The sequence below is a fragment of the Salvelinus sp. IW2-2015 genome, linkage group LG18, assembly GCF_002910315.2.
Source record: "Salvelinus sp. IW2-2015 linkage group LG18, ASM291031v2, whole genome shotgun sequence".
In the NCBI taxonomy this organism is placed as follows: Eukaryota; Metazoa; Chordata; class Actinopteri; order Salmoniformes; family Salmonidae; genus Salvelinus; species Salvelinus sp. IW2-2015.
In genome coordinates this window covers 10,193,768-10,218,815 of record NC_036858.1, presented here as the reverse complement: position 1 = coordinate 10,218,815, position 25,048 = coordinate 10,193,768, and the positions used below count along the sequence as shown (strand labels likewise).

At 44.2% G+C, this 25,048-nt stretch overlaps 2 protein-coding genes across 2 annotated transcripts in view; one reads left to right on the top strand and one right to left on the bottom strand.

Annotated features, from left to right (window-relative positions):
• Positions 1 to 15,667, top strand: part of myo1d (myosin 1D) — a 125,967-nt gene extending 110,300 nt beyond the window's left edge. Inside the window, 1 exon segment of the mRNA XM_024007380.2 lies at positions 12,681 to 15,667. Coding sequence (XP_023863148.1) covers positions 12,681 to 12,837 — 157 coding nt within the window. The 3' untranslated portion in view covers positions 12,838 to 15,667.
• A 3,120-nt stretch (positions 15,668 to 18,787) lies between these two features.
• Positions 18,788 to 24,739, bottom strand: cdk5r1b (cyclin-dependent kinase 5, regulatory subunit 1b (p35)). The gene is made up of 2 exons (XM_024008708.2): positions 24,351 to 24,739; positions 18,788 to 23,096 (listed from the first exon to the last, which is right to left on the bottom strand). Exon 2 carries the CDS (start codon positions 22,858 to 22,860, stop codon positions 21,952 to 21,954), a length of 909 nt encoding a protein of 302 aa, XP_023864476.1. The 5' UTR covers positions 22,861 to 23,096; positions 24,351 to 24,739; the 3' UTR covers positions 18,788 to 21,951.
• Between the last annotated feature and the right edge of the window lie 309 nt (positions 24,740 to 25,048).

Sequence of the window (25,048 nt, the reverse complement as noted above, 5' to 3'; positions counted from 1 at the left end):
TTATTGTGTGCTTGTCTCTCTCCTCTTCGCGCTGTCTCCATCTCCTCCCTCTTTCTTTCTCTTTCCTTCAGATTGATTGTGCTCTTCCTCTTCTCCTCCTCTCTACGTTCAGGGGTCTTTGATCAATAGACTTTTTGCTGCTAAGACATCTTTAAATGGCCTACTTAGTCATCTCCCCCATTTTAGAGTATATAGCTCTTCTTTTCATGGACAAAATGGTGGAGAAAGAGACATAGAGGAGGAGAGGAAGATATCCGCACTCTCACAGCTTACTAAATATTGTAATGGTTGTTGGGCTGTTTTGAAGGGTTGGAGTTCCTGCATTTGAGCAGTTTTTTGTTGTTGCTTCCTGTTGTGGATTTCTCTGTGGTTTAATATCACATTGGATGTTTTGGGGGCAGAAAAGGCTGGAAGGGACATGTCTGAGAAGAAACTGAGAGGAGGTGTAATTCGGCGAGACAGCGGAAGCATTGGCTAATGGCTACCTTGTTGTAAATTCGGTTGAGTCACCGAGACTCTATATTCAAACCTTCAACTGTAAAGTGAACAATGGAGTTGAAAGCACTCCGACATCATCTCACTAACCATCTCTCTCTGACCTGTAGCGCTGCCGATGCCAGCGGGACTGCCTTGAACTATGAATCACTCTCTCTGTTGTGACGTGACTGAAGGACAATTTTAAACCCACTGTGCCGCCTGGCTAGAACCATTAGCGACCTGAAAGAGGTGTGTTTACTTTCCCTTCCTTCTCCAGTGGGATGTCTAGGTTGGAGCTGGCTGGGAACACGGGAGACGTGTGAGAGAGCGGATGCAGATCCATTTTTAAGGGATAGGGTGGATGGTTGAGGTGGAAATGGCGGCTGTCGAGACCCTTTTATCCACCATTTCTATTCCTTCTCTCCCCCCTCCTTCCTTATTCRTCCTCCTCGGGCTGGATTATGTTTGCTCGTGTTGTGGAACACTGGATTGGGGGTTGGCCACTTGGCTTGGGTGTTGAATTTGTGAGAGGAGTTGGCTATCTATCAGATACATGTGGGCCATTGGTTTCGTCTCGACACTCTCCTACTCCCAGCCGCTCCCCCTCAGACAATAGTAATAGGCAGAAACACATGAGCATACTGTCCCCAAATCAAACTTTATTTGCCACATGCGCCGAATACAACAAGTGTAGACTTTACKGTGAAATGCTTYCTTACAAGCCCTTAACCYKCAGTGCAGTTCAAGAAGAWGAAAATATATACCAAGTAAGCTAAAATAAAAATTATTKATAAAAATMAACAKAATAAGAATAACAATAACGAGGCTATATACAGAGGGCACCGGTACCGAGTCAGTGTGCGGGGGTACAGGCTAGTTGAGGTAATCTGTACATGTAGGTGGGGGCGAAGTGACTATGCATAGGTAACAAACAAACAGCGAGTAGCAGCAGTGTACAAGAGGGGGGGTCAATGTAAATTGTCTGGTGGCGATTTTTATGAATTGTTCAGCAGTCTAATGGCTTGGGGGTAGAAGCTGTTGCGGAGCCTTTTGGTCCTAGACTTGGCGCTCCGGTACCGCTTGCTGTGCGGTAGCAGAGAAAACAGTCTATAACTTGGGTGACTGGAGTCTCTGACAATTTTATGGGCTTTCTTCTGACACCGCCTATTATATAGGTCCTGGATAGCAGGAAGCTTGGCCCCAGTGATGTACTGGGCCGTTCGCACTACCCTATGTAGCGTCTTACGGTCAGATGCCGAGCAGTTGCCATACCAGGCGGTGATACAACCGGTCAGGATGCTCTCGATGGTGCAGCTGTAGAACCTTTTGAGGATCTGGGGGCCCATGCCAAATCTTTTCAGTCTCCTGATGGGGAAAAGGTTTTGTCGTGCCCTCTTCACGACTGTCATGGTGTGTTTGGACCATGATAGTTCGTTGGTGATGTTGACACCAAGGAACTTAAAACTCTCGACCCGCTCCACTACAGCCCCGTCGATGTTAATGTGGGCCTGTTCGGCCCGCCTTTTCCTGTAGTCCACGATCACTTCCTTTGTCTCGCTCACATTGAGGGAGAGGTTGTTGTCCTGGCACCACACTGCCAGTTCTCTGACCTCCTCCCTATAGACCGTCTCATCGTTGTCGGTGATCAGGCCTACCACTGTTGTGTCGTCAGCAAACTTAATGATGGTGTTGGAGTAGTGTTTTGCTACGCAGTCGTGGGTGGACAGGGAATACAGGAGGGGACGAAGTACACACCCCTGAGGGGCCCCAGTGTTGAGAATCAGCGTGGCAGACGTATTTTTGCCTACTCTTACCACCTGGGGGCGGCCTGTCAGGAAATCCAGGATCCAGTTGCAGAGGGAGGTGTTAAGTCCCAGAGTCCTTAGCTTAGTGATGAGCTTCGTGGGCACTATGGTGTTGATCACTGAGCTGTAGTCGATGAACAGCATTCTCACATAGGTGTTCCTTTTGTCTAGGTCAGAAAGGGCGGTGTGTAGTGCGATTSAGATTGCGTCATCTGTGGATCTGTTGGGAGCGGTATGCGAATTGGGGTGGGTCTAGGGTATCCGGGAGGATGCTGTTGATGTGACCCATGACCAGCCTTTCAAAGCACTTCATGGCTACCGACGTGAGTGCCACGGGCCGGTAATCATTTAGGCAGGTTACCTTCGCTTCCTTGGGCACAGCGACTATGGTAGTCTGCTTGAAACATGTAGGTATTACAGACTTGGTCAGGGAGAGGTTGAAAATGTCAGTGAAGACGCGCACGCACGCACACACGCACACACGCACACACGCATACACACACACACACAATCTCAGTATTGATCAGAGGAGGCTGGCGGATTTTATTTTAGAACTGCTGTTAAGGAAAGCAAGGAAATTCGATCTGACAGGCGAACAGTGGGGGTTTCTCTCCCTCTCCGATCCACATCAACAGCACCCTATGGAGCCCCTCCCTCGGGGCAGGCGTGCTGCTCTTGGCATAGAACCTGCACTCTTGTTGAGCATCTGGTCTGTCTTTGTCTCTGCCACAGACAGTCTATTCACAAGTCCTCTGTCGWTAGTTAGCTTGATAGGTATTTCCCACCATAGCACTTTGAAAGGGACTTTAAAGTCTCTCAGAGAAGATTTTYAAAGGTCTAACTATAACCTACGCATATCAATTATTTTACACTGAACAAAAATATAAACGCAACATGTGAAGTGTTGGTCCCATGTTTCATGAGCTGAAATGAAAGATCCCAGAAATGTTCCATACGCACAAAAAGCTTATTTCTCTAAAARGTTCAAATTGTGTGTACAAATCTGTTTACATCCCAGTTAGTGAGCATTTCTCCTTTGCCAAGATAATCCATCCACCTGACAGGTGTGGCATATCAAGAAGCTGATTAAACAGCATGGTCATTACACAGGTGCACCTTGTGCTGGGGACAATAAAAGGCCACTATAAAATGTGCAGTTTTGTCACACAACACAATACCACAGATGTCTCAAGTTGAGGGAGCGTGCAATTGGCATGCTGACCGCAGGAATGTCCACCAGAGCTGTTCCCAGAGAATTGAATGTTCTTTTCTCTACCATAAAGCCGCCTCCTACGTCGTTTTAGAGAATTTGGCAGTACGTCCAACCAGCCTCACAAGCGCAAACCACGTGTAACCACGCCAGCCTAGGACCTCCACATCCGGCTTCTTCACCTGCGGGATCGTCTGAGACCAGCCACCCGGACAGCTGATAAAACTGATGACTATTTCTTTCTGTTATAAAGCCCTTTTGTGGGGAAAAACTCATTTTGATTGGCTGGGCCTTGCTCCCCAGTGGGTGGGCCAGTCTCCCAAGTGGGTGGGCATATGCCCTCCCAGGCCCACCCATGGCTGCACCCCTGCCCAGTCATGTGAAATCCATAGATTAGGGCCTCATGAATTTATTTCAATTGACTGATTTCCTTATATGAACTGTAACTCAGTAAAATTATAAATATTGTTGCATGTTGTGTTTAGATTTTTGCTCAGTATATAACCTAATCCTGAGCCCAGTCTTCTGCAAGCCACAGTGGCTTTGCTGAGTGACTTTACCTGTATCTCTTAAGTATGCGAAGTTCTCATATATTTTGCAGGAGACAGGCATGGCTCCGAGACAAAAACACTCCTAAAAGGATGAGTCAGCGGTGTTGCCAGGATGCAGATAGGTTGCCCTGTCGGTCCCCAACCTCMAAGAAGATTCCCTACTTCTCTTCCTGTTCTTCCACTTTATCCTCAGAGAGGCTGGGGTAGATGGGGCAGAGGATTCATGTCAGAGAAGAGACAGTTACTGGGGAAGAGAGTAAGAAATAATGTTTTTTCTAGTAGGAGAGGAGAGGCAGTGATGTCTGAGTGTCCGCCTGGGGGGAGAACTCGACTAAGACTGGTCACTTAGTATTGGATTGATGTGACGTCAACAGTCAACTTATTTGCTTTCGTAGCATTTTCGTCTACCAGAATCACAGGGATTTAACAATGGATATTACATTTCTTAAGCGTTTTTTAGTATTAACCACATATAAAGATGTCCCAATACACATYTTCTATGCAACGTCTGTGMGTGTCAGTGGCGGTCGGTGCTGTTTAAGATTAGGGAGGATGTTTATTTTTTTATGAGCATGYSCTTATTTCTATTACAGCATATTGGATGACTCTCATTCATATTCCATTCACCCAGCTCAATGTAAAATCGATAGGTTTAGGCTATTACATGATACTCACATTTTCCCTATACCCATCATGAGGTTTCTATAACCAAGCCTATGAATGAAGGTTTATAACGGTGCACATGTCAAGAGACAAATTGGAGAATCAAGACAGTGGCACATTCAATACTGCCTTGCACACTCTTGCCTGCATCTAGCTGATTTAGGGTGTAATCGTTAGTCCAACAGTTGAAAACGAACGTTTCTATTAGGCAAATCACGCGGTGCAGTGTACAGCAAGCAGTTTAGCAGTTACACCAGCGGGCCCCGGTTGCAATAAATGAATAAAACCGAAAGCTTACCTTGACTTGGAAGAGTTCCAGTGTTAGCTAGCTGGCTAAGGCTATCCAACATAAATAGCATTCCTCTTGGTTTGAGCCAGGTATTTGAGTATGCTAAATTAGCTAGCTGCATTAACTAGTGAAGTAAATTAAAGTGAATTTTTTTTGAAATATAGCTATCTCTCTCTTTACGCTGCTTCTCTTTTGTTTTTGAAGAAATTKATTTGAAACTGTTCAACTATTGTCTTTCTGTCTCTGAGTCAACTACCACATTTTATGCACTGCAGTGCTAGCTAGCTGTAGCTTTTGATTTAAGTACTAGATTKATTCTCTGATCCTTTGTTTGGGTGGACAACATGTCAGTTCATGCTGCAAGAMCTCTGATAGATTGGAGGACGTCCTCTGGAAGTTGTCTTAATTACTGTGCCTCCTAGYTTTTGTATTGAYGTCAATGTAGCCAGAGGAGGACGGAAGGTKGCTGTCCTCCGGCTACAGCATGGTGCTACCCCAGAGAGTGTTGAGGCWACTGTAAATCCATGATAATCGAGAATTTCAATAAGCATTTCTCTACAGTTGGCCATGCTTTCCACCTGTCTACCCCAGCCCTGGCCAACAACTCTGCACCCCCCGCAGCAACGYGGGGCTTCAAAGGGGGAGACACTCTAGACCCAAACTGTTACACACCCATATCCATCCTGCTCTGCCTTTCTAAAGTCTTCGAAAGCCAAGTGAACAAACAGATCACAGACCTTTTCGAATCCCACCGTACCTTCTCCGCTATGCAATCTGGTTTCCGAGCTGGCCATGGGTGCACCTCAGCCACGCTCAAGGTCCTAAACGATATCATAACCACTATCGATAAAAGACAGTACTGTGCAGCCGTCTTCATCGACCTGGCCAAGGCTTTCGACTCTGTCAATCACCGTATTCTTATCGGAAGACTCAATAGCCTTGGTTTCTCTAAAGACTGCCTCGCCTGGTTCACCAACTACTTCTCAGATAGAGTTCAGTGTGTCAAATCGGAGGGCCTGTTGTCCGGACCTCTGGCAGTCTCTATGGGGGTGCCACAGGGTTCAATTCTCGGGCTGACTCTTTTCTCTTTATACATCAATGATGTCGCTCTTGCTGCTGGTGATTCTTTGATCCACCTCTACGCAGACGACACCATTCTGTATACATCTGGCCCTTCTTTAGACACTCCAAACGAGCTTCAACGCCATACAACACTCCTTCCGTGGCCTCCAACTGCTCTTAAATGCTAGTAAAACGAAATGCATGCTCTTCAACCAATCGCTGCCCGCACCCGCCCGNGATATCATAACCACTATCGATAAAAGACAGTACTGTGCAGCCGTCTTCATCGACCTGGCCAAGGCTTTCGACTCTGTCAATCACCGTATTCTTATCGGAAGACTCAATAGCCTTGGTTTCTCTAAAGACTGCCTCGCCTGGTTCACCAACTACTTCTCAGATAGAGTTCAGTGTGTCAAATCGGAGGGCCTGTTGTCCGGACCTCTGGCAGTCTCTATGGGGGTGCCACAGGGTTCAATTCTCGGGCTGACTCTTTTCTCTTTATACATCAATGATGTCGCTCTTGCTGCTGGTGATTCTTTGATCCACCTCTACGCAGACGACACCATTCTGTATACATCTGGCCCTTCTTTAGACACTCCAAACGAGCTTCAACGCCATACAACACTCCTTCCGTGGCCTCCAACTGCTCTTAAATGCTAGTAAAACGAAATGCATGCTCTTCAACCAATCGCTGCCCGCACCCGCCCGCCAGACTAGCATCACTACTCTGGACGGTTCTGACTTAGAATATGTGGACAACTATAAATACCTAGGTGTCTGGCTAGACTGTAATCTCTCCTTCCAGACTCACATTAAGCATCTCCAATCCAAAGTTAAATCTAGAATCGGCTTCCTATTTCGCAACAAAGCCTCCTTCACTCATGCTGCCAAACATACCCTCGTAAAACTGACTATCCTACCGATCCTTGACTTTAGCGATGTCATTTACAAAATAGCCTCCAACACTCTACTCAGCAAATTGGATGCAGTCTATCACAGTGCCATTCGTTTTGTCATCAAAGCCCCATGTACTACCCACCACTGCGACCTGTATGCTCTCGTTGGCTGGTCCTCGCTACATATTCGTRGCCAAACCCACTGGCTCCAGGTCATCCCCATTATTATTTTATTTACTTTTTTTTTGCTCTTTTGCACACCAGTATTTCTACTTGCACATCATACAAGTCTTTGCTAGGTAAAGCTCTGCCTTCTCAGCTCACTGGTCACCATAGCAACACCCACCCGTAGCACGCGTTCCAGCAGGTATATTTCACTGGTCATCCCCAAAGCCAACAGCTCTTTGGCCGCCTTTCCTTCCAGTTCTCTGCTGTCAATGACTAAAACGAATTGCAAAAATCACTGAAGTTGGAGACTTATATAACCCTCACTAACTTTAAGCGTCYGCTGGTAGAGCAGCTTACCAATTGCTGCAGCTGTACACAGCCCATCTYTAAATAGCCCATCCAACCAACTACCTACCTCATCCCCATATGTGTTTTTGTTTTTCTGCTCTTTTGCACACCAGTATTTCTACTTGCACATCCTCATCTGCACATATACAGTTGAAGTTGTAAGTTTACGTACACTTATGTTGGAGTCATTACAACTCGTTTTTCAACCACTCCACAGGACACTCTACTTTGTTCATGACACAAGTATTTTACAACATTGTTTATAGACAGATTATTTCACTTATAATTCACTGTATCACAATTCCAGTGGGTGAGAAGTGTACATACAGTTGAAGTCGGAAGCTTACATACACCTTATCCAAATACATTTAAACTCAGTTTTTCACAATTCCTGACATTTTTAATCCTAGTACAAAATTATGTCAATTAGCCTATCAGAAGCTTCTTAAAGCCATGACAATATTTTCTGGAATGTTCCAAGCTGTTTAAAGGCAAGTCAACTTAGTGCATGTAAACTCTCTGACCCACTGAAATTGTGATACAGTGAATTCGAAGTGATTTATCTGTCTGTAAATAATTGTTGGAAAAATTATGTGTGTATGCAAAAGTAGATGTCCTAACGACTTGCCAAAACTATAGTTTGTTGACAAGGAATTTGTGGAGTGGTTTGAAAAACGAGTTTTAATGACTCCAACCAAGTGTTGTGTAAACTTCCGACTTCAACTGTATTGCTAAGTTGACTGTGCCTTTAAAATCTTGAAATTCCAGAAAATGATGTTATGGCTTTAGAAGCTTCTGATAGGCTAATTGACATAATTTGAGTCAATTGGAGGTGTACCTTGTGGATGTATTTAAGCCTACCATCAAACTCAGTGCCTCTTTGCTTGACATCATGGTAAAATCAAACGAAATCAGCCAAGACCTCAGAAAAAGAATTGTAGACCTCCACAATTGCTGGTCATCCTTGGGAGCAATTTCCAAACGCCCGAAAGTACCACGTTCATCTGTACAAACAATAACACCATGGGACCACGCAAATCAATCCAGAACAACAGCAAAGGACCTTGTGAAGATGCTGAGGAAACAGGTACAAAAGTATCTATGATCCACAGTAAAAACGAGTCCTATATCGACATTAACCTGAAAGGCCGCTGCAGCAAGGAAGAAGCCACTGCTTCCAAAACCGCCATAAAAAATACAGATTACGGTTTGCAACTGTACATCGGGGACAAAGATCGTACTTTTTGGAGAAAATGTCCTCTGGTTCTGATAAACAAAAATAGAAACTGTTTGGCCATAATGATCATCGTTATGTTTGGAGGAAAAAGGGGAGACTTGCAAGGCCGAAGAACACCATCCCAACCGTGAAGGACCGGGTGGCAGCATCATGTTGTGGGGGTGATTTTCTGCAGGGGGGACTGGTGCACTACACAAAATAGATGGCATCATGAGAAAGAAAATATGTGGATATATTGAAGCAACCTCTCAAGACATCAGTCAGGAAGTTAAAGCTTGGGTGCAAATGGGTCTTCCAAATGAACAATGACCCCAAGCACACTTCCAAAGTTGGTGGATAAATGGTTAAGGACCAAAGTCAAGGTATTGGAGTGGCACAAAAGCCTGGACCTCAATCCTATAAGAAAATGTGTGGCAGAACTGAAAAAGCGTGTGCGAGCAAGAAGGCCTACAAACCTGACTCAGTTACATAGCAGCTCTTCAGGAGGATGGGCCAAATTCCCCCAACTTATTGGGAAGCTTGTGGAAGTTTACTAATACTATTGAGTGTATGTTAAACTTCTGACCACTGGGAATGTGATGAAAGAAATAAAAGTGAAATAATCATTTCTCTCTACTATTATTCTGACATTCCATTCTTAAATAAAGTGGTGATCTCTAACTGAGTTTTATTACTAGGATATAATTCAGGAATTTGTGAAAAAACTGAGTTTAATGTTTGGTCAAAATAAAGGTGTAATCACTACCAACATCACTACTGTAAAACTCCAAGTCAATTCACACTTCTGTGAAATCAAACTGTTCCACTTAGGAAGCACACTGATTTGACAATAAATTTCACATGCTGTTTGTGCAAATGGAATAGACAAAAGGGTGGAAATTATAGGCAAAATAGCAAGACACCCCCAATAAGGAGTGCGCTTCTGCAGGTGGTGACCACAGACCACTTCTCAGTTCCTATGCTTCCTGGCTTGAATGTTTTGGTCACTTTTGAATGGCTGGCGGTGCTTTCACTCTATGTAGCATAGACGGATCTACAACCCACACAAGTGGCTCAGGTAGTGCAGCTCATCCAGATGGCACATCAATGCGAGCGTGGCAAGAAGGTTTGCTGGTCTGTCAGCGTGTGTCCAGAGCATGGACGGCGCTACCAGGAGGACAAGGCCAGTACATCAGGAACGTGAGAGCCGGTAGGAGGGCCAACAACCCCCAGCATGACCGCGTTTGGCGGTGGGTTCAGGTCATGGCTTGGTGGCATTCTTTGTGGGGCCGCCCACAGCCCTCCATTGTGCTCGCCAGAGGTAGCCGACTGCCATTAGTACCAGATGGAGATCCTCAGGACCCCTTGTGAGACCATATGCTGACAAACATGCAATTTGTGCCTGCTGGAGGTCATTTGCAGGCTCTGGCAGTTGCTCCTCCTTGCACAAAGCGGAGGTAGCGGTCCTGCTTGCTGGGTTGTTGCCCTTCCTACGGCCTGCCTCCACGTCCCTGACTGTACTGGCCTGTCTCCTGTAGCGCCTCCATGCTTCTGGACACTACGCTGGACAGGACACAGCAAACCTTCTTCCCACAGCTCGCATTGAGTGCCATCCTGGATGTGCTGCACTACCTGAGCCACTTGTGTGGGTTGTTAGACTCCGTTCTCATGCTACACTAGAGTGAAAGCACCGCCAGGCATTCCAAAAGTGACCAAAAACATCAGCCAGGAAGCATAGTAACTGAGAAGTGGTCTGTGTCACCACCTGCAGAACCACTCCTTTATTGGGGTGTCTTTGCTATTTGCCTATAATTTCCACCTTTTGTCTATTCCATATTGCACAACAGCATTGTGAAATTTATTGTCAATCAGTGTTGCTTCCTAAGTGGACAGTTTGGATTTCACAGAAAGTGTGATTGACTTTTGGAGTTACATTGTGTTGTTTAAGTGTTCCCTGTATTTTTTGAGCAAGTGTTACTTTGGCTAAGTGTATGTAAAAACTTCCGACTTCAACTGTATCACTCTTAGTGTAATTGTAAATTTGTAATTACTTTGCCACTATTGGCCTATTTATTGCCTTACCTCCTTACTTCATTTGCGCACACTGTATACAGATTTTTCTATTGTGTTATTGACTGTACATTTGTTTTTCCCATGTGTAACTCTGTGTTATTGTTTTTGTCGCACTGCTTTGCTTTATCTTGGCCAGGTCACAGTTGTAAATGAGAACTTGTTCTCAACTGGCCTACCTGGTTAAATAAAAGTGAAAGTAAAAATACATTTAAAAAAAACATGTATAAAAGACTTTCATTGCATTGTGTTTAATCAGTGTGTTTTAATCACTTATTTGTTATTTGGTTATGTGAATATATTTAGTATAGTTTTCTCTAAAAATTATAACTTTTTTATTTTTATTCTTTTTTAAATTAATTTTTACTGAGTAGGATGGTCCTCCCCTTCCTCCTCTGAGGAGCCTCCACTGGTGTGTGTATGCTGTGTGTGTTTGTAAACTTAACCCTGCTTGCCCTTCAAGTGAGCAGATAGCAGCTGATAGCAGACCTGTGGCTATGCTTACCATGCTATCCCCTGAGACACAGACGGACGGACAGAGACGGACGGACGGACAGAGACGGACGGACAGAGAGAAAGAGAGGTGGTGAAAGCACCAAAGACAGACCCGGGCATTCATCAGAGCTGTTGTCCTATTGGCTGGCCCTGGCATGGGCAGCCATGACAGATGGAGAGGTTTGCAGGGTTGCCCTGGTAACCCTGCGCCGCTGCAGCCCTCATTGCTAGGCTACAGTGCTGTATGTATAATGCAGAAGTCTGACGTGGGTAGTTTGAGGTGATTTGTTTTTGTTTGTTAGGCGTTGTTGCGTYACTAATGGGTGTCGAGGTCTCGCTGATTAATTTCTGTAGACTTAGCACCACTGGTTGAGTGGATGTTTTGGCTCCGGCCGTTTCCACGAGTCACCAAGGGTATTATCATGAATTATGTTTGTTGACAAACGATGCGAGCGACCGTCGTTATGGTGGAATGGTGTCAGGATGAGAGTTGGATTACGTAGACGAGCATTTCTCTCGCTCTCTTCCCAGGTGCTGTAGTTCACTGTAGCACTAGTTACAGCTCTTAAACACACTCTTTAAAACACTCCGTCTGTTTGCCCACACACCCTGACTCCCTCACAAATGCTTCTTTTCCCCTCAACAAATCTTTGATTTTCCTCATTGATCCTCTCAAAGAGGGAATAGTGCAAGATGGCCAATCAGCCAGAAACCCCTTCACTAGATGTGGCAAGCGCTAAAAGCCAATCGGCTGGTGAGCCGTACCTACCATACAGGCACAGGGATCATTCCTGGGGTATAGGCTAGCCTAGCGTGGGCTCGCTATTGTCAATCTGCAWTACCAGACTACCATGGTCTATAGCAGGCCTCTCCATCCCTGTTCCTGGAGAGCTACCCTCCTGCAGGTTTTCGCTCCAACCCCAGTTGTAACTAACCTGATTCAGCTGGTCAACCCGCTAATTATTAGAATCAGGTGCACTAGATTAGGGTTGGAGTGAAAACCGAGAGGATGGTAGCTCTCCGGGAACAGGGATGGAGAGCCTTGCTCTATAGTCTATATCTATGCCCGTGGGCATCCAGTTCGCTGTCATGTCCATATTATGACGAGGAATATCCACAATGGGGAAGGATGCCCATTCAATTGCAGTGAACCATATCAGTGTTTTTGGTGTAAAAGGGCCTTTAGCCTTTTGAACGAGCACACACATCATACACCATACATTATACACCATACATCATACACCATACAACATACACCATACACCATACTCTCTCTCTCTCTGCTGATATTGATGTAACAGCTGTAAGCTATGCATGTACAACACATGCTTAACAAGTCTTTCTTTCTCTCTCTCTTTCTCTCTCTCTCTCTCTCTCTCTCTCTCTCACTCTCTCACTCTCTCTCACTCTCTCTCACTCTCTCTCTGCAGTGAGAAGAGGAAGCTGCAAGTGAATATTGCCAGTCCCATCCAGTGCAGTATGAACGGCAGGAAGTGCACCATCATTGTGGAGCCCAAAATCAACCAATCACAGCCAGACTTCACTAAGAGCCGCTCCGGTTACATCCTGGCAGTTCCTGGAAACTAAAAGGGCCTCTCGGGGGCCACTCGGTCTGTGACGATGACAAGTGTCAAATGAAGACTACAAGAACCATATATCTATTAGGTATAGAGCTGATTTGTGAACTAGATAGTATGGKATGATGCATGGGAGGATTTGAGCTCTCAGAATGACAGACATGACAAATGTGTACCTTTTTTGAATGGGTATTTATTTTACGCAKCATTTTTTTTTTCAATTGGACATGTTAGATGTTTAATACATGCAAATGTAGWTTTWTTTGTTAGACTRGCACACATGCWCAACAATAARTCACCAAAMAGTAGATTTTTTCCCCCTCACTTTTCAATATCAAGTTCATATGTTTTGTTGGGGGCGTTAATCCTTTTATATTACGCTAGCTTTGGTTTATCATGATTAGAACCAGATTTCGTTATTTATTTTGATCTCAAGTGGAGATTTGATGGAACGTTTTTTTAACACTACCCTTTTGTTTTGGACTAGAGACTCGCAGACAGTCCTACATGTACACATTGGAAACAAGAACGGGAGAGAATGTTGTCCCGTGTATTTCAGGGACAGAACCCGTGTCAGAGGCACAGATGAGAAGTGTTTAGTGGGTTAGTCACAGGGTGTGGAGTGGGATGTGTTGAGCATATCTTGAACCCGAACGTCACGACGTGRTCTGAGGGGAGCATTAAAATCTCAATTTAAAACCTGTTATCTGTTCTCTCTGTGTACTGTATGTACATTAATAGTACTCTACATGCTTATAGTATTACGTAAAATGTGCTTATGAGTGGACTTGCCACGCCAGATTGTGTACATTTCATGGCAATAGTTCTAGATAAGGATTTATTAATGCATCGTAAATGACTTAATCCATTATGTCAACATTTCAGCACGTCTATGCTATATGACCACAGCCAGATATTGTATGTTTTCCATAGATGACACAGCCAGATGTTGTATGTTTTCCATAGATGAGACAGCCAGATGTATGTTTTCCATAGACGAGAGAAAGGAAGTCGACACTGTACCCGCTCAGTAAATCAGTAGTATTGTGTTCCTGTGTGACTGACTAGGCCTGCCCACTGGGCACGCACTGGTTAAATCAACGTTGTTTSCACGTTGAACCCACTCGGAATAGACGTTGAATTGCCGTCTGTGCCCAGTGGGTATTGACTTCGACTGAGGTGACAGTGGAGGGATATCATGAACACCGCCTTTTACCCAGATCCTTGGCCTACTTCCAGTAGTTCTAGTTTCAGTGTCAACGTACTGCTGCAGGTATCGCTCTGTCACTTGGCATTCTTTTCAGAGTGGAAAAAAGTTTTCTCTAATCACTTTCAGAATTGCTGCCGAGCGCCAATTGCTTTGAATATCGTCCAGGAAAAATCGGTATTGTAATTAGTTAGTTAGCGTCCCTCTCAACTGATCAAATATTCCTTTACCTTGCAGCTATGGCCTATGATGACCTTGTTCTGTTGGTTAATAAGCCACTTCAGGCCAGGAAATGTCCCTGTACTGGGGGGAAGTTGTAGGCTATGTATTGTGTTGTGGGTATTATCAGTGACGTCACAGTAGTATCTCTAACGGCAGGGGTTTAATATGTGGCTAGTCCTCAGAGCTGCCTGTATGACTTGGTTATTATGAGTAGGCCAACTATAGCTATCCGCCCATATCCTCCAGTTATACAATATGTTTCCCGACAGGGCTTCTCTATTCCGCTACTCATCATTACAATGCTCTGTCTGTGACTGTGTGTCACATCCCACCGAAATAGGTTTCTCTCTCCTGTCTCCCGACATCCCTGTCTTGTAGGGAAGGATACTTTTGTCTGAGAACAAAAGCCCAGCCTGGCTGCCTCCTCTCCTCCCCTCTTATTCTCCCTCACTCCATCACATCTTGGCACTATGCCCGGGTGGGTAGACTGTGCCACTGCAGAGCCGAGGAGGAGTTTACTCTGAACCCCCCCCGTGCCCTGAGGAGAGAGGGAAAGGAAGGAGGAGACGAAAGAGAAAGAGGGAGGGAAAGTGCATCAATGAAGACACTGAGCTAGATGAGATGCCCACTTTCCCCACTACTACATAAATAAGACGGGAACAACACGTGGTTCTTCAGTTGAATAAGGATTCTAATGGTTCACTGTCACTCTTTGGGGTGCAGCATGGAGACTGTTCATATCCTGGGTCCTCTACCYTACATCCAGTGCAAATGGGGGAAAAGTAATCAAAGTGAAAATAGGTTACTTTTTCCATCAAGTTTTCCAGATTTTTTTGTTATTGAGTCCATGGCCATTTAGTCTCTTACACTCAATGTTCTTTCAGCTTTACCTTACGGTTTGTGATCTGTGACTCCAGAAMGTGTTGTGTCTGCTGCATCCTTGTCCCTCATTGGTTTGTGTTGGGTTTGACTTGTCTGATCCAAAGCTTTACCTACAATCCCTTCAATTGTTTTTTTCTTCCCCTAGCCGGATATCACTAAAGTTCCTTCAGAAAGGGATCCCGGTCTATGTTATTTCATCGAGTTTCTTCTGTTGGTAACCCTTTTGATTACGATGTGTCCCATATTCCCAGCTTTTCATGGTTAAAATGGTTTAAATTGTACTGCAAAGATATCCGAATATATTCAATACACCAAATATCTAGATGAATATAGAGAGAGTTTGATCAGAAAATGTACGTGCCTAATTTTGTATTTTGCATATTTATGTAATATATCAATATTGATAATGAAAGAAAAAGTGTTTGGACCAAATCTGAAGGGAACTTCACTGTTTTATGTTATATGCAAGAGCCACAATGATAGTTATTTGATTAATAATTTGATTAATAAATGTATTTGCTCAAGTTTGCTCAATGACTTCATCTTTTGTTGGCATACAGCATTTGATATTACTCACCTAGTCTCGTGTGTGTGTGTGCGTGTGTGTGTGCAAAATTGTGAATGGGGAGATGTGATGATGACACCCTTTTTATCTCTCTTCAAGCAGGAAAAGACATGGTTCATCAAGGTCTGCTGGTATATAGGCTAGTCTGTGAAGTTTTTTTCCTTCTCCCAGCTGTTGTGTTGTCTGTGTGATTTTTGGGGGCACCAAACCACGCTAAACCGTCTGCTAACCTAGCAGCTGTTTCCCTAGATGATGTCGCGACAGCCAAAGCCTCTGCAGTCAGTCAGGTCAGGTCAACAGCATCACCACTTCCCACTCCCTGTCCTCAACAGACACATCATCAGCCTTCTGATGGACGTTCACTAAATCAAATCAAATCAAATTTGTCACATGCGCCGAATACAACAGACCTCACCGTGAAATGCTTACTTACAAGCCCTTAACCAACAATGCAGAGTAAGAAAATATTTGCTAAATAAACTGAAGTTCAAAAAAGTAACACTGTAAAATAATCAATAATGAGGGTATATACAGGGGGTACAGGTACCGAGTCAATGTGTGGGGGTACGGGTTAGTCGAGGTCATCTGTACATTAGGGGTAAAGTGACTATGCATAGATAATAAGCAGCAGCGTAAAAAAAGGGTAAATTCAAATAGTCCGGGTAGCCATTTGATTAACTGTTCGGCAGTCTTATGGCTTGGAAGATAGAAGCTGTTAAGGAGCCTTTTGGACCTAGACTTGGTGCTCCGGTACCGCTTGCTGTGCCATAGCAGAGAGAACAGTCTAGGAATTGGGTGGCTGGAGTCTTTGAAAATGTTTAGGGCCTTCCTCTGACACCGCCTGGTATAGAGGTCCTGGATGGCAGGAAGCATGGCCTCAGTGATGTACTGGGCCATACGTACTACCCTCTGTAGCGCCTTGTGGTCGGATGCCGAGCAGTTGCCATACCAGGCGGTGATGCAACCAGTCAGGATGCTCTCGATGGTGAAGCTGTAGAACTTTTTGAGGATCTGGGGACCCATGCCAAATCTTTTCAGTCTCCTGAGAGGGAATAGGTGTTGCCGTGCCCTCTTCACGACTGTGTTGGTGTGTTTGGACTATGATAGTTTGTTGGTGATGARGACCTCAAGGAACTTGAAGCTCATGACTCGCTCCACTACAGCCCTGTCGATCTGAATGGAGCCATTCAGCTCCTTTGTCTTCCTCATGTTGAGAGAGAGAGGTTGTTGTCCTGGCACCACACTGCCAGTTCTCTGATCTCCTCCCTATAGGCTGTCTCATCGTTGTCGGTGATCAGGTCTACCACCGTTGTCGTCGGCAAACTTAATAATGGTGTTGGAGTCGTGGGTGAACAGGGAGTACAGGAGGGGACTAAGCACGCACCCCTAAGGATCCCCTGTGTTAAGGAAGAGCGTGGCAGATGTGTTGCTGCCTACCCTTACCACCTGCGGCCGGCCCGTCAGGGAGTCCAGAATCAAGTTGCAGAGGGAGGTGTTTAGGCCCAGGGTCCTTAGTTTAGTGATGAGCTTTGAGCGCACTATGGTGTTGAATGCTGAGCTGTAGMCAATGAACAGCATTCTCACGTAGATGTTCCTTTTGTCCAGGTGGGAAAGGGCAGTGTGGAATACAATAGAGATTGCGTCATCTGTTGATTTGTTGGGAGCGGTATGCGAATTGGAGTGAGTCTAGGGTTTCTGCTGGGGTGATTGTGTTGATGTGAGCCATGACCAGCCTTTCAAAGCACGTCATGGCTACAGATGTGAGTGCTACGGGTCAGTAGTCATTTAGGCAGGTCACCTTGGCGTTCTTGGGCACAGGGACTATGGTGGTCTGCTTGAAACATGTAGGTATTACAGACTCGGTCAGGGAGAGGTTGAATGCTCTGAATACACGTCCTGATAATCCATCTGGCACTGAGGCTTTGTGAATGTTGACCTGTTTAAAGGTCTTACTCACATCGGCTACGGAGAGCGTGATCACACAGTTGTCTGGAACAGCTGGTGCTCTCATGCATGCTTCAGTGTTGCTTGCCTCGAAGCGCGCATAGAAATATTTTAGCTCGTCTGGTAGGCTTGTGTCATTGGGCAGCTCGTGACTGGGCTTCTCTTTGTAATCCATAATAGTTTGCAAGCCCTGCCATATCCGACGAGCGTCAGCGACGGTGTAGTAGGACTCAATCTTAGTCCTGTATTGACGCTTTGCCAGTTTGATGGTTTGTCGGAGGGTATAGCGGGATTTCTTATCAGCGTCCGGATTAGTGTCCCTCTTCTTGAAAGCGGCAGCTCTAGCTTTTAGCTCAGTGCGGATGTTGGCTGTAATCKATGGCTTCTGGTTGGGAWATGTACAGTACATATGGTCACTGTTGGGAAGATGTCATTGATGAAGCCGGTGACTGATGTGGTATACTCTTCAATGCCATTGGATGAATTTCGGAAAATATTCCAGTCTGCGCTAGCAAAACAGTCCTGTAGCTTAGCATCTGTGCATCTGACCACTTCCGTATTGAGTGAGTCACTGGTACTTCCTGCTTTAGTTTTTGCTTGTAAGTAGGAATCAGGAGGATATAATTATGGTCAGATTTGCCAAATGGAGAACGAGGGAGAGCTTTGTACGCTTCTCTGTGTGTGGAGTAAAGGTGGTCTCGAGTTATTTTTCCCTCTGGTTGCACATGACATGTTGGTATAAATTAGGTCAAACTAAGAGTCGGCAGTTGTGCTATATTTCATACTCTTTGATTATATTGTCTTTGATTTACCCCATGGCCAATTGAAATGAAATGGAGACAGTGAATGGTCATAGATAATACAATGATTTGACCAGATTCTATTCTTTGTCTCAATCTTTTGTAACTAGCTGGATTGTCTTCTGGATATGAGATCTATGCCATTTTTAATCTTCAAATTATTTTTTWATGGATTTCATTCCACAGATTAGTCAGTTCATAACCCCTGCTACTCTGTAATTATACAGTATATGGACCATAGACTTGTGTATTGTGGGGCCTAGTAAACAAACAGRGTCAAGTATGTGATTATATCACTGAAGGGTTCAGCTGCAGATGAAGACACAACTCATTTGTGTGTCATGAACAATCAGTGCATTTTATTTTCCATCACAGTACAAAAATAAATTAAAGTAAGCAGAAACAAACTGAGAAAGGTTCAATTGGAGCAATGTCTTTTTTGTCTTTTTCAAAATAACATATTTGAACAGCTCTAATTAACCCCCCCCCGACCAATCACATCCCAGTAGTCTATCAGTGTAGAGTATCCTCTTTTCCACTTCCTCTTTGTCATAAGAAAACAAAATTCACACATTCTCTGTACATATAAACTCTCACACACTTGCGCTCACATGCATCATTGAAATCCCCCCCTTTTTTATGTTCTTTAACACCCTTTTTTTGTTCTACAAAGTACGCAACAAGATACAGAAAAAAGAAGTCGACTGAAATGTTCAAACATATCACTTTTTTTCTCTCTTTTTTTTTTGTAAGGTTTTTCCAAGTCTTTCAAACAACTAGTCAGTGATGCAAGTGGCAAAAAATGGCACATTTTAGTGAGTTGGGGCGAGTGAACAGCGAGAGGGTCAAGATTCCCCTGCTTTTGACCCCTTACCCCAATGCCCTTCTTTTTCCCCAGGGCAGTAGCCCATCCAAAGTGTGTGTCCCTCCTACTGCGCWACACACAACAACCCATTTCCCATTGCAAGGCACAATGCCACGGTACTGCTCCACAACCATGTCCATTTGCACCATACATTTTTCTCTTTGACTCCCACTGATACAGCAGAGGAGAGAGATATATCATWTGTCAACCAACAGTCCCCAAGAACAACCTTCATCACATGACAGAAGAGAATAGCCTTTTGTGGGCATGGAAAAGACATACAAATGAAAATGATATTTATTCGCTGCATATGACTGTAACCATTTTGCATTTCTCGAAAGAAATTTGAGAATCACCTACTGAAAGAAAGCATGCGGAATTTCTCACTGTTGAGGTGAAAAAAAGCTGGCAAATACTACTTTTTATTCGCTTGTMTTTATGTGCATTATTTTCATTTGTTTGGTTTTTTTCCCCCAAGGTCCAGTTAAGTCTCTGTACTATATACTATAGAAAACGTATTCCTGTTAATCTGTGGATTCAATTCGACGTATCTCTTGCAACATATATCAGCGGTTGACAGAAAAACCTACCACKTCCCTTTATCTTAGTTATTGGAGATGAAGGTGCTATCAGTTCTAGAATCTTTTCTAGCCTCTACAATTCTTCAATGCAAATGATAGCCATGTATCTTGACTGCTCCGTAAGCTCTCATGTAGATGTAGTCCAGGTTGCCATGGTGTTCCTATTTCCCTCTATGCTCTTCCATTTATCCTAGTGGCTTCAGCTGATTTGAAAACCCGATTATCTCCATGGAGGTCAACTAGAATCTAACCTGACCATGGCCTCATGTCCTCCCCAGCTGAATACATTGTTGTCTTAGATTTGATTAATATTGGCATGGAGAGATTACTCCAGGGGAGGCTGCCTGTAGATTTCTCTGCTGTGCCTCTTGAGTGGTTTTGAGTGAAATGCCCTGCCATTGGCTGATGGTTATGTTGTCTTGTTGATATGTGGAGCTGGGTGGTGTGTTGGGTTTAGGATTGCTCTGTGCCTAGGGTTCTAAGGGTTCTAGGGGTGCTAAAGGTTCTAAGGGGTTTTGTCTTTACTCAAGGTCTCTCTGATGTGTTGGTTACTTTGTCGATGGTCAGATTTTTATTGGTTGTTAATCTAGGGCTAATCTATAGCTTATTCCATGGAACATTCATTTACAACAACCATCAATCTTCATTCCCACCATATCCTGTTATTTGAAATAGACCAATTGATCATTCATTCATGATCCTTTGATTACAAGGGATGTGCCAAGAGAACATCAAATTACAATAAAATAAGTTCACTCAACATTTGGACATCTTTCGCTGTGTTTTCAGACCTACAGGATTTTCATCAAAGATATGGCACTAGTTAAACATTTGTTAATGCTGAATTTCTCATAGCACAATATGGACCTTCATTCCAAGGTGTTTTTAGACACAACCTTCAGACAAAAGTACAAAAGAATTCCTTGGTAAACAAATAGCCTATTTAAGCAAGCATAGCTAAATAAACTAGTTATCACTTTGTTCACAGCATTCTCTAATGCAGATGCAGTTAAGTCATTCCTGCCCTCCAAAATTGCATGGCACACGTGCATTAGGCTTTGTTTCTAAGTTWAAAAAAAAGAAAAAGCGCAATAAATAAGCCTCCCTGGGCTTGAGCTTTTGAACATCCATACATTTTTTCTGAGATGAAAATAAAGTAGGTCTTTCTTAACACGTAGTGTGACCATCAAGTGTTGTGTCTTTAGGTTGTACTGTAATTCCTCATGTCCTGTTGTGTTGTGGTCAAAATAATCCCACAATGCAATGCAGGCTTTTTTTCAAGTCCTTCTGAACCAATCTTTCTCCACCAAACCCCTCTCGCCAAGTCACAAACAATAAACGCACAACAACATGAATCTGCATCGGTGGCCCCACTTTTCCTTTCAGGTCAAATAATGTTTACACTGCAGCAGAACTGGGTGTTCACTTCAGAGTCTAAAGAACCAGGGTTGCAGCTTGTCTGTTCATCCATGATGTGAGTAGTAGCCCAGTCACACAATAGGCAGTGCATCTCAGACAGTCAGCAGGTGGCTGGCCTCAGTCCTCTACACATTCATAGCTGCAGATTTGTGTTCCTTTTCTATAGTTTTTTTTTAATGTGTATTATTGTTGGTTTTGTATTTTTCAATGTTTTTATATACATGTACGTAAACAGAGGATGTACCCAAGTCTGGCATTTTTTTTAGGTGTCAAAAGCTTTCATTCTTAGGTGCAGTGAAAATACAATCCTCTTTCCTTTTGAAAAACATTAGTTGGTTTTAAGAAAAATTGAGATAAATAATATTTTTACCATAAAATGTCATTTGTTTTTAATCAAACTGTGTTCTCATGTCTCTCTTCCAGTGAACTGTTGAAATGTTAGCTGTTAAACATGCTTATAATCAAAAACTTTTTGGGTATATCTATGCCAAATTAACCCTTATATCAACCCGAAAAATGAATCTCTTCCCATCAAAACTTCCCCTCTTCCTACTCCCTCAATCAATCCCCCTCCCCCATGTTGAAATGCCAGACTGGAGTAGGCCCCTGCCCCCTCCCCGGCCCGTCTCCCCAGGACCCTCACCGGTCCAGACCAATGAGCAAGCGGCTCCTCTCCTCCTCCTTCTGGCTTTCYTTCTTCAGGTCGGCAAACACCTGGGTGAAGTAGTGCGGGTCCGAGTTGATCTGAAGCATCTTAGCGCTCATCAGGTTGATGATGGACAGGCAGCGGTCCCAGAAGATGTCCCTGGAGCTCTCCACCAGGAAGGGTTTCAGTGGGTAGGAGATCTCGTTGCCCATGTAGGAGTAGGACAGGTAGAGGCAGGTGAGCAGCACGGCCTGCAGCTCATGTTCGTTTGCCACCTCAGAGGAGACCACATCGCGGCACAGCATGTAGACAAACACCACGTTGGCCGGGGTGATGAACCCCTGATCTTGCCAACCCTGAAGAAGCAGCGAGCGGTCCACGCTCCGCAGCCACAGSACCGGGTCYGTGGGYSYCAMGTGRTTRAGTCMGTAGCAGCGCCGGCACAGGAACTCACCCAGGCAGCGCAGSAGCTCGCTYGTGGAGGCCTGGACGATCACCCTCTTGGGCGTGCCGGGGGCCGCATTGGAGTTGGTCAGGGGGGCCTTCTTGACCGACGAGACAGCGTTGTTGGAGCTCTTGACGAGGGCTGGGGTGCTCTGGTCCTGGGTGAAAGTGGACAGGTTGGCGCAGGACTGAGACTTCTTCAGGTTCTCATTGTTGAGATGGGTCACATTATTCTGATAGGTGGTGTTGGGCTGCACCTTCTTTGAGCCCTTTTTCTTGGCTGACACTGCTACGATGCGCTTCCATGGCAGAACGTTGATGAGCGAGTGACGCTTCAGGTTCTTGTCTTTGGCATTCTTGCTATTCTGAACAGCTGTGTAGTGGCCCACCGTGGCTGGCCCATCTTCGAAGAGGGACGCCTTCCTGTAGCTGGGAGAGAGAGACAGAACGGTTCCCATGGTGACCGAGTAGCAATTTTGTTAGTGGATGACAGACCAGAGAGAATGGCAGGGGAGATCCTGAGGGCCTCAATGCTTCTGAGCTGGGAGACCCTGGCTACAAGCGTGGGTTCCTCTCAGGCATCTAATGCCACGGTAGGTCCTGATAGGAAGGTACGTGCTGGATGGATTAGGAGTTGATCTGAGCAGATTCTCTCTGGGCACTTAGCTCTTCTTCTCAGCTGGGTCAATAGTGCCTGTGGAAAACAAAATGCATGGCTTCAGTAGCTAGTAGCTACATGTTCCCACTTTCATTGTATCATTGACATTAAGGTTGTGTGTACATCATTTTGATGTTGAGAATCAGATATCTCGGCTGTGATTGCGATATTGATTTTACATTTAAAAAAAACAAAGATATTTCAATATTTCTTATTAATTGAAGATAAAGATGGATGGTTTGGCGACAAGCATTGATTTCAAATCTGATATGGTTGTGTAAATCGGCTGCTGTCCTAGGTCCTGAAATCAAGCGTCTGCGTTGTCCTATTACCGTGGTCTCTACACATTCAATTCCTGTTGAATTGAAATCGAAAGCAGGTTAGCTACTTTCAATCAGATTTCCCCTAAACTATTGATTCCGATTATAAAAAGATCACATCTGGCTCATCAATTGTTGATTAAGGCATGCACGCACATCTTTCAGCCCATATCAAAGGTATCTTCTAAGAATAATGCTTTGCTCGAAGCTCACATCAGGATTTACATGAACATAATTTCATTGATTGAAGCCTAACGAAGGATGCATTCCTGCTCATATAGTTGGCTAGCACCTTCTATTTCAAATGGAAACCTGAAATGTAAACACCTTTATGTGAAGGTCGCCTTTGCTAGCCTAAATCATCCACTTTTAAAACGAGGTTTGCAATATCATCCGAATGTAAACGAATTACTGCGATGCACTATGTTGTATAACAACATTTACATCTTTAGGCTAGACTAATAATGTGTCTACAGCTCATGATGTGCGTTGAGATTTTTTTTTAGATTCAGCCATAACCAAAACAGCCACAAAAAAACTTTCAAGCAGGCTAGTCGAGTTGTTAGAAAATCTAAAATATGTTTTGCTATTTTACGTGTTAATTGAAAGATCAAGACAGTTTGTTTAGCGACCAGCTTTGATTCCAAGGCTGTTAGGTGGTTGTGTACATAGGCTGCTGTCCATGGTTCTGAAATGAGCGTCCGCTTGCTAATAAAGGTGCAGAATTCCAACTAACCGCTTTGACATGAGTCATGTTTATTATGGTGCATATGGGTAGCCTCGTGTTATGCAAAGTGTTATACAAGGAAATATAGAATAGCTTAAAATCTAGCAGCATAGCCAATTCTTCTCAGTGACGTGTCGCCTATATTCTTACATTTTGATGTTTACAATAATTCAGCAGGTTATCCTTCAAAATAGGTCACGATATTAGACACATTATAAAATAATATAAAAATATTATACTTACTTGAGATTTTTCCTCCAGTCAATTAAAAAAATTATAGCACTGCAGTGATGGCTTCTTTAACAGTAACAGCTAATTCCTTTGATATGGTGCACATCAAGGTGAAACCTTATTAACCATCTTGGAAAATGCGGTTGAAAAACATAACACCGTACAATCCAAGAAAAGAAAAGGCGTTAATCAAGCCAGAATATCCGCACACCTTGACATAGTAAAGGAATCGCCAGTCTCTCTGCTGCGCAGGCGGTAGGTAGGCAACTGTGGAACGGATGCTGATATGAAGATGTGCATTTGGTCCTCACCGCAAGAGATACGGGTTCGAGGGTTTCTTTGCGCTCTCACTAGCTTGTGGCTAGTGAAAGGATGGCTGGTGTAAAAAAGGAGAAAGGCAGTGTTCGGGCGCCGCTCTGTGCTCTGTCCGTGGAGCTGTAATTTGCAGCTGTGTGTGGCTGCAGTCACAAAGGCTGTTTGTAATAGGTGAATTACCCTATCTATCTTGTAGCCTATATTCACTAGTGTTTTAGTGTGTAGTGCGCTGTCTATTTATTTTGCTGATACAGCGCAGCGGAGATAGGCTACATACAGATTTGCAACTCTGCCCCATCACAACAAACATTGAACTCAAAGCACAATGCACTCAATGAACTGAAATCAATTTCTTGAAAAACAATTAATGGTTTTCAGCATGTAGACTAGGGTTG